Consider the following 20,110-nt stretch of genomic DNA (forward strand, 5'->3'; position numbering starts at 1 on the left):
GATGATTAAACTATTTTACTACAAAATTAAAAACATAGACATTTACTTACTTTCACACACTATTAATGGTCATTTTGCACCATGCCCCTAAGGATAAGTACAAAATTGGTATTGTATATTATTATTATCGGGTCATAACAGATGGACATAAAACACTAATATGCTTGGGCCCCATGAACATCCTCTAAAACATCTTGGGAATTTTTAAAAAATATAACTTTTATACCATCAATGTGCAAAAATATGGAAATTATACTTTTCTTAATTTATATGGGAAAATTTATTAAAGAAGAAGTTAAAGTATGGAAAACACAATTAGTAGCTAACTAAAATATGAAAATGCCACATTTTTCTATTATAATTATGTTTTTTTATTATGAAGGTAATTTTATTTTATTTTTTTATTTTTTCTTTCATTTTTTTATTATTTTTTCAGTTATTTTTTCTTTTTTTTTCCTTACTTTTTTTTTCTTTCATTTTTTCCTTTTTCTTTTTTTTTTCTACCAATTTTTTCCTTCATTCTTTTTTTTCTTTCAATTTTTCCATTCTTCTTCTTCTTATTTTCATTTTTATGCATTTATTAATTTTTTTCCTTTCATTTATATTATTTTCTTTTTTTTTTTCATATTTTTTCAGTTTTTTTTCATTCTATTTTTTCTTCATTTTTGTATTTATTATTTTCTCCTTCTATTTTTTTTTCTTTTTTCACACACATGAGATTTTTTTCTTTCTTTTTTTCTTCTTCCATTTTTTCTTTTTTTTTTCAAATTTTTCTACCAATTTTTTCATTCATTTTTTTTCTTTACATTTTTCTATTATTTTTCTTCTTCTTTTCATTCTTATTTATTCATCTATTTTTTTTTTTCATTCATCATTTCTTTTATTATTTTTTTTATTTTTGTACTTATTATTTTCTCATTCCATTTATTTATTTTTTCATTTTTTTCACACATATATTTTAACATTACATAATTATTTTACTATTTTTTTGTTATTATATTTTATTATTGTAATTTTTTTATAGTTTTTTCCACTATATGTAAAAAAAATTCAAATCAATTTTTTTAGCATTTTCTTTTTACTGTAACACTTATAGGAATACCAAAATTTGGAAAGAAAACTAATAAAAATATGAAAACGTGAATGGGTAACTTGTTACCTTCATGTTCTTTGTGTGTATATTTATGGAGGTAACTGGTTACCTTCACATTTTGATGTGTGTATATTTATGGTTTCTTTATGGTAACTGGTTACATATGTTACTAAAATCATAGTTATTTCTTCTTCTTTTTTTTAATGAAGTGTTCTTCCACTTTTTCTTTCAAATTTGATGTTTCATTTCATATTTAATATGAGTAACTCGTCACCCCTCTTAGGTAACTGGTTACCCATCTTATGGTAGAAAGTTACTCATCTCAGGATAACTGGTTACCACTGGTTACCCTTCCTGGTGCATGTTATTTAACCTAGCTCTAAGATTTTTTTTTACATAACTGTCAAAGATCAATAAAATAACTAGTTACCTTACCCAGAATTTGAAAAAAAAACGTACAATCTAAAAAAAACGTGTTTATAATAAATAAAAAATAATTTTAAAAACAATTCATATTACAAAAAAAAATTTGCAAAACAACCAAAGAAAAATTTAATATAAAATTAGTAATATAAAAAAACAAATAAGCTAAAAAAATAATAATCAAATTTCAAACATACCCTTCCAAATTAATAAAACTTGATTAAGAGTAAAACTATGGCATAAACCAACTTTTATACAAAAATATGGGAAAATAAACCCATAAAAGTGAAAATTATTAAAAAAAAGCCATAGATTAACTTTTTTTTTTTTAAAAAGTCATATTTTTGCACACTCTAATAAAAATCTCATATAAAATGTAATTTCCTCGAACATCTTTGGTGAGTCTATTAGACCAAGATACTAATTCTCTTCCTATTTGGGTACTAGGTCCAATAAGCTCATTGTCACTCGTAAAAGGAGATATGCCCTTTCATTGTACCATGATAGTGGTATGGGTGATTCTAGGGAGAAATGGAGAAGTAGTGTTCATAACCCCTTTGTTCTTCCTCGGTTTGATTTTGTTTTTGTGCAGGAAAAGGATTGAAGAACATAAAATACTCAATGGATATTCACAGCCAACAATACAAGGTAATAGAGCTAGTCCTAAACCTTTCTTGATATGCTTCAAATTCTATAAGTTATTTTGGTTGATTGTTTGTACTTATTTTCAACAATTAGTATCAAGAGCCTTCTCATTATAGATTTGGGCTATCAAATTTATGTTTGTGAAAAACCTTTTGGGTATTTTCGGATTTTTTATGTTATTATGGTTTTGATAAATACAAATTTTGAAATAAAGAGTTTTACCTCAAATAAATATTGCATTGAGTTTATGTATTATGTGTATGATCTATAGAAAATGTTTTGTGAGATTATTGTACACTTATGTGGCCATTTCAATTGAGTTTTTTTAAACCTTTTTGAGTTCAAAATAGTTTTGAGATGATATGGTTTTTTAAGCTTGTTTTAGCAAAATAATTGTTATGGTTCAATAGAAAATGAAATTTGGAGCAAAACCCCCAAAACGGCGTCGAAAACAGAGTTATAGGGGCTCAAAACTCGACTGGTTCGACTTCTGGGTTCGAAACGGGTCGGGTTGAATCGTCTGAATGTTAGGGACGATCTGAGAAAACGACGTGTCGTTTATTGTGTAAAATATCATTTTTCTAGCGATAAAACGACATGTCGTTTATACCAAACTACGTGTCGTTTATACCAAACTACGTGTCGTTTATACCAAACTACGTGTCGTTTATACCAAACTATGTGTCGTTTCTACCAAACTACGTGTCGTTTCTACCAAACTACGTGTCGTTTTGTTCCAAACTACGTGTCGTTTTCCACCAAACTACGTGTCGTTTATACCAAACTACGTGTCGTTTTCTACCAAACTACGTGTCGTTTCTACCAAACTACGTGTCGTTTCTACCAAACTACGTGTCGTTTCTACCAAACTACGTGTCGTTTTCCACCAAACTACGTGTCGTTTTGTTCCAAACTACATGTCGTTTTGTTCCAAACTACATGTCGTTTTATTCCATTATTTCAAATTTTTTGGGACAATTTTGACTCCAAAATTAATTTCTCAATTTTGGCATTGTTATCACAATATTTTAGTAAATGCATGGCTTATAATATGTTTGTTTATGACTAATCATGTGAATAGACTATGGTCTAAATTTTTTTTTTGAAACTTTGTTTTATTGATTCACATAATTATTTTCATAATCTTACAAGCATGCATGTTCTCACAATTATTAATTAAATTTCTACTTGTGTATATGAAATATTCATAATTTTAATATTATAACTTTTGTAGAAATAATATTTCATATCCGTAGATATTAAAAATTGTGAGGTTGTAACAAATTTGGATGCTTATGTACTCACTTATCATGAGTCTAAGCTAGCACATTTTGGAGTCAATCTTGATTTACTTTCCAAAATTTTGTTATATGTGCCATTTGTGATTTTGTGAATCATTATTTTTTGGGCATATAGTATGGATAATTTGTGACAAATTATTGATTGTTGTTGAAGCATTAATTATGTTGATTATTACTAAATGATTTAAAGTTATTTTGGTAATAATTTTTTTTAGATTGATAATATGCGTATTTGACCTCATTTGATGATTATAAGATTAAAATTATACATTGGATGTGTTATGCTTACCTATGGTAAGCTTTCACATGTCAATTATTGAACATTGTGAATCATTATTATTATTATTATTTTCTATCGTGTCAATCACAAAATACTAAGATTCATACAAACAATTTAATCATGTCAATGATTTTATTGTTGGGTAGGATGCTTAGATGGTGAAAGAAACACATTAGATGTCAAAAATTGCACAATTTTTCTATCCTATCGGTAGTAGATTGATGCAATTGGTTGTGACACTTAACATTTGGTGTGGTTGTCTTTACGTGCGTAGGAGTCATATGGTTTGATAGAATGAATCTAGCGTGATATGATCGTTTCTACTGATAGATCATTGAGAGAGCTAAGGAAACGAGCACATAGCACAATCTTTGTTCTTACACGCTTATTGCTATTGCTCTTGGATATTTCCTTTAGCTTCAAGCAATCCTAAATTCTCTACCATTTTGATTATCCGACGAGACAATAATTCATATGTTTTTGACATATCGATCTCTCATTAGAAAAATGGACTAGGCCTTAGAATTGATTAACCTTGATGTCATAGTTGATTTTTTAAAAGATGCCAAGTTACTCCTTAAACAGTGGGAGTATTGAGATGAGTGTCAATTGACTATAGTGAGGTGTATATGTGTCGATCGATCCTACTATGATTGATTTTATGAAGATGAGATTGCTTAGGCAGTTCCCGAGGTATTTGAAGTGAAATTCCTCTATTTTACAATAATGATGAGTTCATAAAACTAGTATTTTGGTTTTATGCTTTGAAATAGTTTCGGTGGAACTAGTGAATCATTTGTTATGATCTTCCTTATTATTGAGGCTCAAGATATGACATAGATCATAAGTGGACAAATTTTAGATGAATGTGATAGATGTGTGATTGTCATTATCTATTTTTGAGGCAACAATCGTGTTAATTGTGGATGTCTGTAAACATGATGAATTTGTATTTAATGGGATAATGCATGTGTACTCAATATCATATCGCTGTTGCTACTGAATTTTGAGGATAGTTAAGCCATGCCCTTTGGGATATATTGATTTATTAAAGTCTAAAGGGATAGAAAGTTTCCACATAGTGACATTGTCGTTTTAGTCACAACTTTGGAGGAAAGGTGGAAAATATTAGAGAGCATTAGGCGTTGACTTATTCAAGGTTAGTACACATATTCATTATGAAATGACCACCAATGGTTGTCAAAGTTAGTGATAATGGATTTGCTACTCGTTTGTCCATAAATATTGATCTATAATACCATGTATGAGTTTTGAGAGAGATGCAAAATATGAGTATTACTTTTTTGATGAGATCTCTTTAGCATGGCTATCTTGGGCACAGTCTTCTCAAAGTTTTCACTCATTGAGGTTTAAAAAGGCTTTTGTGTCTTAGAAAGCTTCACAATAGAAAACACCTAAAGCGATTAAATCAAACGTGCATAATGATATGCAATCACTTCTTATATGTATTGTTTGACGAAGTGACAAGTACAAAACGAGATGTATATATATATATAGTCTCAATTGTTGTACTACATGCATGTTATTTTAATGGTTGTTATTATATTTGAATATCTCTCGGGCCAAATCATGTGTAATATATGTATCCTATCGGTATGATGTTATACATGATTTATATGACTGTCTATTGGATAATGGAGATTAGTATGGTGTTTGTTAATTATATTGGTCCAAGTGGGAGAGACATTAGAATTTTGTATGGACCAATATAATCATAAACATAATTCCATATTCACAACCATGTTAGGTGAAGAGACAATATGGGTCAAGCTCTCAAAAAAGATTTAGATTAAGTCATTCATTCACAATAGCCTCATATAGTTATGATTGAATATGGTATTGTATAGTATTATTATTGGACCATAATGGGATGGACAAAAAACACTAACATGCTCGGGGCCCATGGACACGCTCTAAAACGTCTTTGGTCAGCCCATTGGGCCAAGACACTAATTCTCTCCCTATTTGGTACTAGGTCAAATAAGCCCATTGTGACTCATAAAAGGGGTTATGCCCTTTCATTGTATGATATAGTGGTACGGGTGGTTTTAGGGAAAAATGGAGGAGTAGTGTTCATAACCCCCTTGTTCTTCCTTGGTTTGTTTTTGTTTTTGTGTAGGAAAAGGATTGAAGAACATAAGGTACTCAGTGGGGATTCACAACCAACAATACAAGGTAATAGAGCTAGTCCTAAACCTTTCTTGATATGCTTCAAGTTCTATTAGTTGTTTTGGTTGATTGTTTGCACTTAATGTGCATTATTTTCAACAATATCATCATTAATGCATCGTTGTGAAGCAGAAATATATAGTCATCAATGGTGGAATCATGATCAGTCAATCTAAGTATTTTTTTCATCTTTTAGTGGCCACAGAAAGATATGACGACGGAGCTTTTGAAACTTCCCATCGTTGACTTGTCGTCGCCGGATCGCTCTTCTACCGCCGCTACAATCCTACAGGTCTGCTATTTGATAATAATATTTAGTTTAAATTATTCAAACAAAATAGATAAATAAATATGGTGGAATTGTGATGTCTGGTAGGCTTGTACGGAGCATGGGTTCTTTTATCTGGTGAATCATGGAGTGGAGAAGGAGCTTTTACAGAAGGTTTTCAACGAGAGCAAAAAGCTTTTCTCACTCCCTTTGGAGGAGAAGATGAAGTTGGGTCGCAAGGATCATCGAGGCTATTCCCCACTTTTTGCTGAGAGTCTCGACCCTGATTTGGTCCCCAAAGGTTGTAATATTGATTCTTGAATTAACTGTACTAGTGTGCTGTGTGTGTGTACTGTAGTGCTTGTTCTTATGGCTGTACTCATTTTTGTTGAATGGCTCACGAAATCAGGGGACCCCAAAGAGAGCTATTATATTGGTCCTTTAGAAGAAGATTCCACTCCAGTTAAATTGAATAAGTGGCCTTCTCAAGGTACCAATACATAATGTAATTTCTATGTGTTTGTATTTGTTTATGTATGTGAGTTGGATAACTGATCTTATTGAGAATTTATTGTTACAAAAATGCAGAAACTCTACCTTCTTGGAGACCTACAATGGAGACCTTCTATAGAAAACTTATGTGAGTTTTTAATGGTTGTCATCATTACCCATCTACCCAATTCACATTCTCTCTTCTCTTCAATCCATCCAATAAGTGTGCAACTCATATTAAAGAAAGTTATGAAACTAACAAGTTGGCTTCAAATTCAAAATTCAGATGGTTTTTCATAACTAGAATAACTAGTTTCATCTAGGACAAGAAACAAGAACCAAGTAACCTGAAAAAGTCCTTTATAGCATTTGGGCATTTTTATTATGTACTGAAGTTAGTTGATTTATGCTTGTTTTAGTGTATGTGTATACATGTCTTATGTATTGGGTGTATGTATTGAATTGGTTGTAGGTGTGCTGGGAAAAGGTTGCTTCGTTTGATTGCCTTTGCATTGAAATTGGAGGAGACTTTCTTTGAGATAGTTGGGGGCTTGAATAAACCAACAGCGTTTCTTCGCCTTTTGCGCTACCCAGGTTTAGCTTCACTTTTTAGCTATTCTAATCTTAAGTGCTTTTGTCATCTTAATCATAAAACTAATTGTGCACTTTGGAATTGTGCATATAGACTTGAATAAGAATCAAGTTATTGAATCAAAGCAGAGTTTTTCCAAGAATCAATGTATAAAATTCATTAGGATTCAATTTTTTTCATATAGAATATTTTTCTAACCTTGTAACCATATGCTATGCAGATCCAATTATGTATATGAGTTTGATATTTGCACTGAAAGTTTAGCTTGTATAATCCGATTATATCTTTTTTGGCACATCATGACAAAACTTGCACTGTGTAGGTGAACTTGGATCCTCTGATGAAGATATATGTGGAGCTTCAGCTCATTCAGATTATGGAATGATAACCCTTCTTGCAACTGATGGTGTTCAAGGACTTCAGGTGTGTTTCTAGTTGATTAACTACATCCGTCAGCAAATTCCTTCCCTTGCAACTATATGTGCTCGGATTATTGTTTGACAGATCTGTAGGGAGAAATTTAAGCAACCACAGGTCTGGGAAGATGTTCTTCATCTAGATGGGTAAGTCAGTGACTATAAAATTTAATGTAGATGGCTATGTTGTTATTAATTTAGTAGTCTGCGTGCTGTAACATTTTAAAGTGCACTGAAATTCCGTTTTTATAAGATTACCAACTTAATTATTCAAATAAAATAATTAATTGTTGAACTGTTACAGAAATGTTTAAACAGACACAAACACTGTTTGAACAGAAACCATATATGTTTAAACAGTTTGTGACCAGAAGATAAAAACGAACTTAAAGTAAAGAACACACGAATTTTTACGTGGTATCAGCAATCTTTGCAGATTGCTACTAGTCTACGAGGCCACGCCCAGAGAATGAAATTTATTAGAAGAATATCTAAATGATTACAAAACCAAATTGGCTTATACAAATAAAGACTCCCTCTTGAATTTGTCGCAACTGTTGTAATCTAAACTCCTAATCAAATTTTTGAAGTGCTAAGATCTTGAACTCCCTTCAAATCATAACACTTGCACTTTTCCTCCCGAAAAGTGACTCACGAACAAGACTTCTCCCGAATCTTGATGACCAATGTCCAAGTGTGTTCAACCTGCACAATTAACACAAAGAAAACAATACAGAAGTACACTGTAATAAACCACTAAGAACTTGCTGGACTCAAGTTCTTCACATAATAAAAAGTCTCTCTAAAACTTGAAAAAATATTTGGAAAATAATACACCAAGAGAGATGATAAAAAACCAGCGACCTAAGGATGATTATATACATTTTAGAATCCCTTTAGATCGTGGAAAATAAATCAGAAACCAATCAGCCAATAAATGGAAAAATCGTCCAAAACAGGAAAGTCAGAATCTGTTCAAATAGACTGGCAATCCGTTCAAACAGATTCATTGAACCTGGACATTTTTTCAACCCAGTTTCCTTAAATAAATAAGGAAACAATATCTACATTATCATTGCAAGCTGTACACGATTTCTGGACAAATAAATCAGATCAAAACATAAAAATAAATACCAATAATTTCCATTTCAAGAAAATATATTCTTTTATAGGAAATTATATATTTATTTTATTAACATATATATATAATAATCTAATTATAAAAAGACACATTTCAACAAAACAGAAAACTACCCATTTTTCGAAAATACTCATTTAATTAATTTTGTCAATATTGTCAAATATGCCAATAACAGATTTTACAATCTCCCCCTTTGGCAATTTGATAGACAAAATTAAATAAAAAACTTGCAACACAAATGTTAGTGATAAGTAAAGAGAAAGAACTCCCCCTGAAAACATGCATTAACTTATAACAAACATGTAAAGAGACTAGACTTAACTCCCCCTCAAAATAAGAAGGTCCAGAGTTAAACAAAACAACAAACAAGCAGGTTTTGGAAAGTATATACTCTCCCCCTTTGTGTCTTTCAAAGAAGCCAAAGAACTATAAACCATAAAACAAAAGAGAGTAGCAATGTTTAATTGACAAAAACTAAAATAAAATTAAACGACTGGATCTTTAGACAGAGATTGAACAGCCTCCAACACAGAACGTTGCAATCCTTCAATTGACATCACCCGAGCAGCCAAAGAATCAACAGAGGCTCGAACAGCAGCTATTTCTGTTGCAACAAGTCCCGAATCTATGGAAACAGAGGAGGAGGCATGAGGAATGTCATCCGAGGCAATCTTCAGAGATTGGGGCTTGACTTTCTTGGTGGATGGAGCAGCAGTGGCTTCAGTAGGAGGAGCAGAGGCCTTGTAGGAAGCAGTAGTAGTGGGAGCCACCAAATCTTCTTGATCACGTTGGAGATCTTTTTTCTGCATACTCAACACTTTATAAATAACTTGAGGAAAAGGAAGATTCAAGTTTTTCCTATTACCTTTGCGAAACCCAATGATTTGATCATGAATAACCAAAGCCAAATTTATACCAAGACCGGTCCCCACTTTGTACAAAAATGATGCCATATCAAAAGAGATAGTGGCAGTGTGAGAAGTGGGCTTCCAATTTGTTGTGGCAAACTTATGGAGGACAACATAAGTGTAGGTGAGATTGGAGACCGAGATGACTGTATTAGATGGCCATACCATTTTTTGCCCTACCAATTCAGTGATAACTATGTCCTTGTCAAGAGAGGCAACACCATCATCATCCTCGACATCAAGGGGAAGATGCAAAGCAAGGGCAATGTCTTGAGGAGAAAAAGAGAACCAATGGCCCCTAACAAACACTTTATTATACAGAGAAGATTTAGGTTCTATAATTTCATTAGTAAGATTGGCATAGAATTCCTTGACTATTCTATCCACAAAACCAGTAAATTTAACCAAAGAACCTGTCCATTTTCGATCTTGAAGCATTGTTAGCACACCATAAGGCCGATGATCACTCAAGACATAATTTCTCTCAATGATAAATTTCCTTTGAGCATAGAGAACCATATCATGAGCATTATCATTATAACAAAAGGTTGAAGAATAAGGTTTGAAATTTACACCTGAATGTTTTGGAGAAGGTGAAGGATCATAAATAGGTCTCTTCCCTTTATCTTTGGATGTCAAAGGAGTTGCAATTGGTTATGAGTCAGATTTGGCTTCTTGTTCAGAGGGGACAATGTCTTCTTTTTCTGGCTCATCAGACTCAGTCTCTGATTCTGCGTTGTCAGGAACCGTGTCATCAGACAGTGTGGTATCACGGGTTGCTTCAGATTCCGACTTTGCTTCCTCAGGGTCAGATTCGGAGGAAGACAGAGATGGAGGATGAGCCTTCAGTCTTTTCTTGGCAGCAGTCAAGGGGGAAGAAGACGTGTCCAACCCCAATTTCCTTTTTGGAGTCACAGAATTTTTCTTGGACTGGCTCGGCTTCAAGGGCAATTTGAGCAACCCAGCAGCAGCAGCTTTGGAAGAAGATGAAACCGATTTTGATTTTGCCCTAGCCGCCAGAGATGAATCAATCGGAAGAGGAGATGGGTCCTTGGCTCGAGAGGGCACCACCACTTCAGATGGTGGTGTAACATCGACAATGTCAGCAGAGATATCTGGAAACACCATGGGGTGTTCATTTGAGAGAGAGAACACCTTCTTGCGTGCCTTGGATTTGCAAGTCTTCCCAACAGATGTGGCAGCTGCTGGAACAGAAAGAGGCGCCGTTGACACAGATGGAGGAGGCGAAGGAGATGACACCTTTCGGGATTGAGAAGCAGGGATCTTCTTGGAGGAAGCACCACGAGTTCTCACCATTTTTTCTTCTCTGAAAAACAGAAAGCACTTACAAAAAAAATAAGAGAAAAAAAATTAGAAGAAGATGAAATGTCTTAGAGAGATCGTGGGTGAGAAGAAATAGGGTAATGACAAGCTTTTTAAAGACAACACTTACCCAGTTTGAATACCCACGGCAAAAAAGAGGTTTCCTTTTTTTTTATTAAAAAATTGTTTTAATTAAACAAGAAAGGAAACAATCTTGAAGACACACGATCTACATAAAACCTTACCCCCTTTTTGTTTTATTATTTTAAAAAAATAGATATAAAATGACAATCCAAAAAATGTAACCGAAAAATACCCCACACGATCTTCTAATTGACCTTTTCCTTTTTTTTTTAAAACAATTCTAAACAAGGTACAAGACAATAAAGGTATAAATCATGGTATTCCAAATTAAGAAAAATGACAAAATAAATTCCTTGGAGACCAAGAATATATTAGATCACACAAATTAAATGCATAATTTTCACATAATTACCACAATGATTTGATCCACCATGAATTTCCTTGTCAAAAAATTTTATTATTATTATTTTTATTTTCATTTTTTTATATATGCACAAAAATAAAAACTCAACCCAAAAAAAATGCTTTGATCAATGTGAGATATCCTGATAAGAATAAAATCAAGCAAATAAAAATAAGTGTTAGTGTATACCATGGATAGGAACACTTGTGAAAACAAAAAATTAGAAAGAATATTCGAGAGAAATAAACCACAATTCAGTCACAATCACATATTCTTAAGTGAATCAATCAACATGTATGAGACTTACACATTTTTTTTTTAATTTTTATAAACTGTGTACAATTTTTTTTTTATTGCATTGTTTCAAGCATAAGTGTGTGACAGTGTATGCAAGGGAACATTGCCCAATGACAAATAAGTCTTTTTTGAAATTAAAAAAAATTGTAACCCATGAAGACGCTGTCACACTACACCAGTGGTAGCCCTTTTCTATGGTAGCGTATCCTCTTCATAACTCTGAATTACAAAGTTCCAACTTACTCAAAAGACGACTTTCACACACTGATGTAGGTAGCTCTATTCTATCACAGGAGCTTGAAACAATGCTACACGAAAGGAAGCTCAAACATTAAACTTTGATTAATTTACTCGAATATGCCTAGGAGGAATTGATTAAATTTCTCTCAAGAATATACAACCAAAGGCTCATAAACACAAGTCAGATTATCCAGCTTGACACAAAACAAAATTTTCAAATTGATTGACAATTTTCTTAACTTTGAATAACACACAATTGATCAAGCGTATAACACCATAACAAGACAATTTAAAGAGAACAAACCCCCAAAGATTTTCGGAGGAAATCAAAGCGAATCGAATCAAGAGCTTTAGTGAAAATATCAGCAATTTGTTTATGTGTTTCAATATATTCCAAGACAAGAACTTTATTTTTAACTAATTCTCTTATGAAATGATGACGAATATCAATATGTTTAGTATGGGAATGTTGCACATGATTTTTTGAAATATTAATTGCACTTGTATTATCACAAAAAATAGTTAAAGTGTCAAGATCAAACCCATAATCCATCATCATTTGCTTCATCCACAAGAGTTGTGCACAACAACTTCCTGCTGCAATGTATTCGGCCTCAGCTGTTGAGAGAGAAATAGAATTCTATTTCTTGCTGTGCCAAGAGACTAGATTATTTCCCAAGAAGAACACATCCTCCACTAGTGCTTTTTCTGTCATCAGTGTTACCTGCCCAATCAGTATCACTAAAGCACACTAGATGAGGGTTAGTTTCTTTTGAATACCAAATACCATAATCAGCAGTCCCATGAACATATCGAATGATTCTTTTGACAGCTGTAACATGAGACTCCATGGAATTTCCTTGGTACCTTGCACACACACCAACACTATAACTTAAATCAGGTCAACTAGCAGTGAGATAAAGAAGATTACTAATGATGCTCCTATACAGTGTAGGATAAACTTTGACACCATTTTCATCTTTGGATAGCTTCACAGTCGTTCCCATTGGTGTTTTGGCAATTTTTGAACTTTCAAGTCCAAACTTTTTGACCAGGTTCTTAGCATATTTGCTTTGAGAGACAAATGTGCCTTCATCTAGCTGCTTGACTAGCAAACCTAAGAAATAAGTCAATTCTCCCACCATGCTCATTTCAAATTCCTCTTTCATTTGTTTCACAAATACCTGCACCTCATTTTTAGAAGTAGATCCAAACACAATATCATCAACATAAATCTGAGCAATGATTATGTTAGATTTAATATTTTTGATAAACAAAGTTTTATCTACTCCACCCCTTTTGTATCCATGAGAAACAAGAAATTGAGTGAGTCTCTCATACCAAGCCCGAGGGGCTTGTTTCAAACCGTAAAGAGCTTTCTCCAACTTGTACACATGATCAGGTGCATGGGGATCTTCAAATCCTTTAGGTTGTTCAACATATACCTCTTCATTCAAGATCCCATTGAGAAATGCGGATTTGACATCCATTTGGAACAACCTGAAACCAATCAAACAAGCAATAGACAATAATAATCTAATTGATTCAAGTCTTGCAACAGGTGCAAATGTTTCATCAAAGTCTATTCCTTCCACTTGTGTGTACCCTTGTGCCACTAATCTTGCTTTATTTCGCACAATTGTACCAAATTCATCAGATTTATTCTTGAAAATCCATTTTGTGCCAATAATATTGGTATGCAACGGTCTTGGCACAAGGATCCACACTTTGTTTCTAAAAAATTGTTCCAATTCCTCCTGTATAGTTTTAATCCAATTTTCATCAGTTAAAGCTTCTTTCACATTTTTAGGCTCAATTAGAGATAATAAACAAACAAATTGAACAACATTACTAAACCTTCTTCGTGTTACCATACTGTCTTTTGGATTTCCAAGTATTAAATCTGCTGGATGATTTAACTTAACTCTGGTTGATGGCTCCTTTTGGACTTCATCCAAATAATATCTGGAAATTTCTTTTCTGTCTGTCCAGAATCTGTTTCATCGGATTCGTGATCTGTTGGAACAGATGGATCAGACGTTGCAACAGTAGTATCACTGACACAAGCTTCTTCGTGTTTTTCAGTAGGTTCATCAATAAACCTTTCAATTTCTTCCTCAGTAGAAAACTCAGAAAAACCCCTGGAATCATCAATAACAACGTTAGCCGACTCCATTTCAGTTTGGGTTCTCATGTTATACACACGATAAGCCCTACTGTTAGTGGAGTATCCAATAAAAACACCTTCATCACTCTTAGCATCAAATTTACCAAGATTTTCTCTATCTCTCAAAATGTAACAAACACATCCAAAAACATGAAAGTAAGCCACACTTGGTTTCTTACCTTTCCAAATTTCATAAGATGTTTTAGATGTACCTGGACGAAGAAAAACACGATTTATGATATAGCAAGCAGTGTTAATTGCTTCTGTCCATAACCGTTTGGTCAATTTTTTGTTGTTTAGCATCACTCTAGCCATTTCTTGAAGAGTGCGGTTTTTCCTTTCTACAACTCCATTCTGTTGAGGAGTTTTGGGAGCTGAAAACTCATGAGAGATACCTGCAGACTTACAAAAATCATCATAGACAGAATTCTCAAATTCTTTACCATGATCACTTCTTATACGAACAATTTTTCCAATGTTGCAATCTTTTTCAACTTTTAATTTCAAGCAAAGAGTTTTAAAGACATCAAAAGTGTCAGATTTTTCTTTCAAGAAATTCACCCAAGTATATCTAGAAAAATCATCCACACAAACAAAAATATACCTTTTCCCATTTAAACTCTCAATTTGAATTGGACCCATAAGATCCATGTGAAGCAATTCTAAAACTTTCGAAGTGTTTATGTCAGAAACACTTTTATGTGTAATTTTTAATTGCTTACCAAGTTGACAACTCTTGCACTTACCATCAGATTCTTTACCTAGCTTAGGTAAATCACGAACACTCTCTGCATGTGACAATTTTTTCAAGGTTTTGAAATTTATGTGACCAAGTTTAGCATGCCACATATCAGTGTTATTACTCACAACAGATTGACACATAATAGATGGTAGAAGAGTGTAGCAATTGTCATTAGATCTATAACCTTCAAGAGCATTCTCACCATTCTTGTTTAAAACAAAACAATTCTCTTTATCAAAGTTAACAGTATAAACTTGATCACAAATTTGACTCATGCTTAGAAGATTAGCTTTAAGACCTTCCACAAGTAACACTCTTTTGATTCTAGGCAACCCTTCAAAGTTAAGAGTACCCATACCAAGAACATTACCTTCAATTCCATTGCCAAAAGTAACAGACCCACAATGCATAGGTTTTATGTCTGTAAGAATAGACTTGTCACCTGCCATATGTCTTGAACAACCACTGTCAAAATACAAAAAATATGAAGAAGCAGATCTATCATATTCACTAGTAAAACCAGCAAAACAATTATTCTTTTTGATCCATATTTTCTTTGATTGAACATTTTCCTTTTTTACTCTTTTGAAATTATCAAAATAATTGAAATTTTCAAAATATTCATTTTTGGCAAAATTCATAAGAGTAAAACACTTAGGACGAATATGACCCTTCCTACCACAAAAATGACAGATTGAAATGAATTTTTCGAACTTACCATTGGATTTACCTGCTGACCGTGTCCTTTCTGTTGGAACAATCCAAGTACCGGATACAACAGATTTCAGTGAGGATGACACAGGAACATCAGACGATAGCATCCCAGCCGAGATAAAGACAATTTTCTTTGATTTTTGAGAACTTGAAGCACCCAGTCCCACATGACTTCTTTGACCTGAATTCTGTATATTCTCAAAAACAGTTGAACCGGGGTTAAGCATTCTAACATTTTTCTCAAGAGTATCCAAATCTTTAGACAACTTATTAATTTCAACATTTTTTGAAATTATTTCTTTTTCAAAATTTTCATTTAAATCAGTAAGTTGTTTAATTTCAAAGGATAAATCTTTATTTTTGCTTACCAATGACCGATTTTCAGATTACACTTTCACCCATGAACCATACATTTTTTTGTAAGATTCACTCAAGGACTCATCATTCAATTCAGATTCATCACTATCAGAATTTTCTTCATCTTTTGAAACATTATTCAAGCAAACAATTTTTTCATTTTCAGATTTAGAAACAGGTAAAATAGAAGTGAGAGCGACATTACCTTCCTCATCTTCACTACTTTCAGAGTCATTATCACTCCAAGTAGCAATCATACATTTTTTGTTCTTTTTCAAAGTGTTTGCACACTCAGACTGGATGTGACCAAATCCCTCACATTCCCTGCACTGAATACCCTTTTTATTAGTTTGAAAAGGTTTAAGAGAAGAAGGATTACCTTTTGACATCTTGCCATTGAATTTATTGTTTCCTATCTTATTCATATATTTTCAAAAATTCTTTGCAAGCATTGCCATTTCATTATCACCATCTTCATCATCTGAGACTTCCTTTTCAGTGCTCTTGAAAGCTATGGTTTTCTCCTTTTCTTTGGAAGTACTTGGCTTGTCTTTTTGACGAATCTTTTGATTTAACTCAAAGGTACGAAGTGACCCCATCAATTCTTCTACCTTCATAGTACTGAAGTTTTTTGCCTCTTCCATAGCGGTAAGCTTAACATTGAACCTGTCAGGAAGAACTCGAACGATTTTTCTAACAAGAACATAATCATCAAGTTTCTCACCAAGTGCAAAATACTCATTAGAAATATCAGATATCTCTCATAAAATTCAGATAGTGTTTCAGAATCAGAGATTCTAAGGTCATCAAACCTAGTTTGTAACATAATAAATCTAGACCTTTTAACATCTACAGTTCCTTCAAACTGAGTTTGAAGAATTGTCCAAGCATCTTTAGCCGAGACACATGTGGAAACAAGTTTTATAAAATTTTCTCCAACACCATTAAATATGGCGTGAAGAACTTTATTATTATAGCTGGATAATTTTTCTTCTTCTGTATCCCAAATAAGTTCAGATTTTACAATTGTGCTTCCATCTTTACCTTTTTCAGTAGGAGGTGACCATCCAGACAAAATTGCTCTCCATTCTTTCTCATCTTGAGCTTTTATGAAAGCTCTCATCCTAACTTTCCAATATGGATAGTTTGAGTCATTTAGCAATGGAGGTCGAGACACCGAGCTACCTTCTGCAAAGAAAGACATTTCACACAAAACAAATCAAACGGAAAATAACCACAAGATCTCACTAAGAGTTTAGTGAACCGCTCTAATACCAATTGAAATTCCGTTTTTATAAGATTACCAACTTAATTATTCAAATAAAATAATTAATTGTTGAACTGTTACAAAAATGTTTAAACAGACACAAACACTGTTTGAACAGAAACCATATATGTTTAAACAGTTTGTGACCAGAAGATAAAAACGAACTTAAAGTAAAGAACACACGAATTTTTACGTGGTATCAGCAATCTTTGCAGATTGCTACTAGTCCACGAGGCCACGCCCAGAGAATGAAATTTATTAGAAGAATATCTAAATGATTACAAAACCAAATTGACTTATACAAATAAAGACTCCCTCTTGAATTTGTCGCAACTGTTGTAATCTAAACACCTAATTAAATTTTTGAAGTGCTAAGATCTTGAACTCCCTTCAAATCATAACACTTGCATTTTTCCTCCCGAAAAGTGACTCACGAACAAGACTTCTCCCGAAGCTTGATGACCAATGTCCAAGTGTGTTCAACCTGCACAATTAACACAAAGAAAACAATACAGAAGTACGCTGTAATAAACCACTAAGAACTTGCTGGACTCAAGTTCTTCACATAATAAAAAGTCTCTCTAAAACTTGAAAAAATATTTGGAAAATAATACACCAAGAGAGATGATAAAAAACCAGCGACTTAAGGATGATTATATACATTTTAGAATCCCTTTAGGTCGTGGAAAACAAATCAGAAACCAATCAGCCAATAAATGGAAAAATCGTCCAAAACAGGAAAGTCAGAATCTGTTCAAATAGACTGGCAATCAGTTCAAACAGATTCATTGAACCTAGACAGTTTTTCAACCCAGTTTCCTTAAATAAATAAGGAAACAATATCTACATTATCACTGCAAGCTGTACACGATTTCTCGACAAATAAATCAGATCAAAACTTAAAAATAAATACCAATAATTTCCATTTCAAGAAAATATATTCTTTTATAGGAAATTATATATTTATTTATTAACATATATATAATAATCTGATTATAAAAATACACATTTCAACAAAACAGGAAACTACCCATTTTTCGAAAATACTCATTTAATTAATTTTGTCAATATTGTCAAATATGCCAATAAATTTTTTCACATGCACAAATATGGTAGTCTGATGAGTTGGATATGAATTTCCGTGTAATTTGTAGAACTAATGTAGATTATGTGTTCATGTCTTTTGAAACATTTTGTGCTTCTTATTCAAATATTGTTCATATTCAAACCAATCTTTTTTTTTTGTCTTTTTCTGTTAAGATTTACAATTTCTAGTTTTCCTTGAATAATAAAACTGTTACTATATCCTTAAATATTCCAACTTTATAATGCAGGGCATTGGTCATTAATATTGGGGACATGATGGAGAGGTGGACTAATTGTTTGTTCAGGTAATTTTTTTTTGTACAGTTGAAACTAAAATATTTTACTATAAACTATTTTTAATTGTTTTTCCACCAATACCTATCACATTTCTATAGGTCGACACTGCACCGAGTGATACCAGTAGGGCAAGAGCGTTATTCTGTAAGCACTTAGCTTTCTTTGATTAAATGACATTATGATGTGTCTAAAAGTATAGCTAGGGAGTTTCTCTTTGATAATTTTAGTTATCTAAACTGAAACTTGCAGGCAGCTTTCTTCTTAGACCCTAAACAGGATTGTCTGGTGGAATGTCTAGAAAGTTGTTGTAGCGAGTACTCTCCTGCAAGGTATAGACAACTTTCTTATACTCTTGCTTATTGAAGTTGTCCTTGGTTTTTGTAGTTTTATTATCAACGTAAGTAATGTTCTCATCTCAATTTAACATAAAAACATCTTTGCTCTAGTTTTATGGATAGTTCCTTACAATGCATAATTTCTGAAATATGTTTGGTTGGTAACTTGCTAGTCCTAGTGTTACTATTGTTTGTTAAAAACAAAAGTTTAGAAATAAAGAAAATATGAAAATACATTTTCAGTTCATACTGAAAAACAAGTGGCGTTATCGAGCTTGATTTGCTAAATGTTTCTCCATAACTTCTAATGCTTGCTTAACTCATGGAAGCACAATTTGACCATTCTCAAGAAGTATTCTCATTGAAGATTTATTTGAGAATGCATTTGCTTGTGATTTTGCTTACAGATTTTCCCCAATCCTAAGTGGTGACTACCTCAAAGAGCGGTTGAGGCTCACATATAGGTCGAGTTTTGAAAGCATAAGCTAAACGATCTAAGTATGCTTATCATGGTAATTTGTACCAGGAAGATTGTATTTGGTTTGTGATTTATAATTTTTCTTAGCTCGACTTTCTTCCTTTCTTAATTTAGAAATGTCAATTAGATAATGCTCCTTGTCAAAACTAATTCGTACCAGGAAGATTGTATTTGGTTTGTGATTCAAACTGCACCAAATTTCGCAATGTGATTTGCAATTTGAGATTTTGTAATTATTGTTCAAATTGTACTATACCGCAAGCAACGTACAACACGCTTGCTTAGTTTTATTTTAAATAAATAAATAATATTATATATAAAAAAATGACATTGTTGACTGCGTTTTTAGCCAACGACGTGAGAACGTCAAATATGACGAACCTTCAAGAGAATGTAAACGACAACAGACGGTATAAACAAGAAAAGTAAATAACACAGAATTTTTATAGTGGTTCAGCCCCGATTGTCGGTAATAGCCTAATCCACTTAGAGTTGTGATTTATAAATCTATACTCAAGATCAGATGGACTATGCCAACTGAGTTTCTTCAGTATAAATTGTGAAAATACAA

General features: G+C 32.7%; 1 protein-coding gene across 1 annotated transcript; it reads left to right on the forward strand.

The window, feature by feature from the left end:
• The first annotated feature begins 1,940 nt into the window (after positions 1-1,940).
• LOC133778124 (2-oxoglutarate-Fe(II) type oxidoreductase hxnY-like) lies at positions 1,941-19,792 on the forward strand. The gene is made up of 13 exons (XM_062217947.1): positions 1,941-2,164; positions 5,883-5,938; positions 6,129-6,224; positions 6,309-6,501; positions 6,610-6,690; positions 6,789-6,840; positions 7,165-7,286; positions 7,607-7,707; positions 7,789-7,847; positions 18,678-18,734; positions 18,825-18,870; positions 18,976-19,055; positions 19,469-19,792. The coding sequence occupies exons 1-13, from the start codon at positions 1,999-2,001 to the stop codon at positions 19,548-19,550; spliced, it is 1,191 nt and encodes a 396-aa protein (XP_062073931.1). The 5' UTR covers positions 1,941-1,998; the 3' UTR covers positions 19,551-19,792.
• Positions 19,793-20,110: the final 318 nt, after the last annotated feature.

The sequence above is a fragment of the Humulus lupulus genome, chromosome 5, assembly GCF_963169125.1.
Source record: "Humulus lupulus chromosome 5, drHumLupu1.1, whole genome shotgun sequence".
In the NCBI taxonomy this organism is placed as follows: domain Eukaryota; kingdom Viridiplantae; phylum Streptophyta; class Magnoliopsida; order Rosales; family Cannabaceae; genus Humulus; species Humulus lupulus.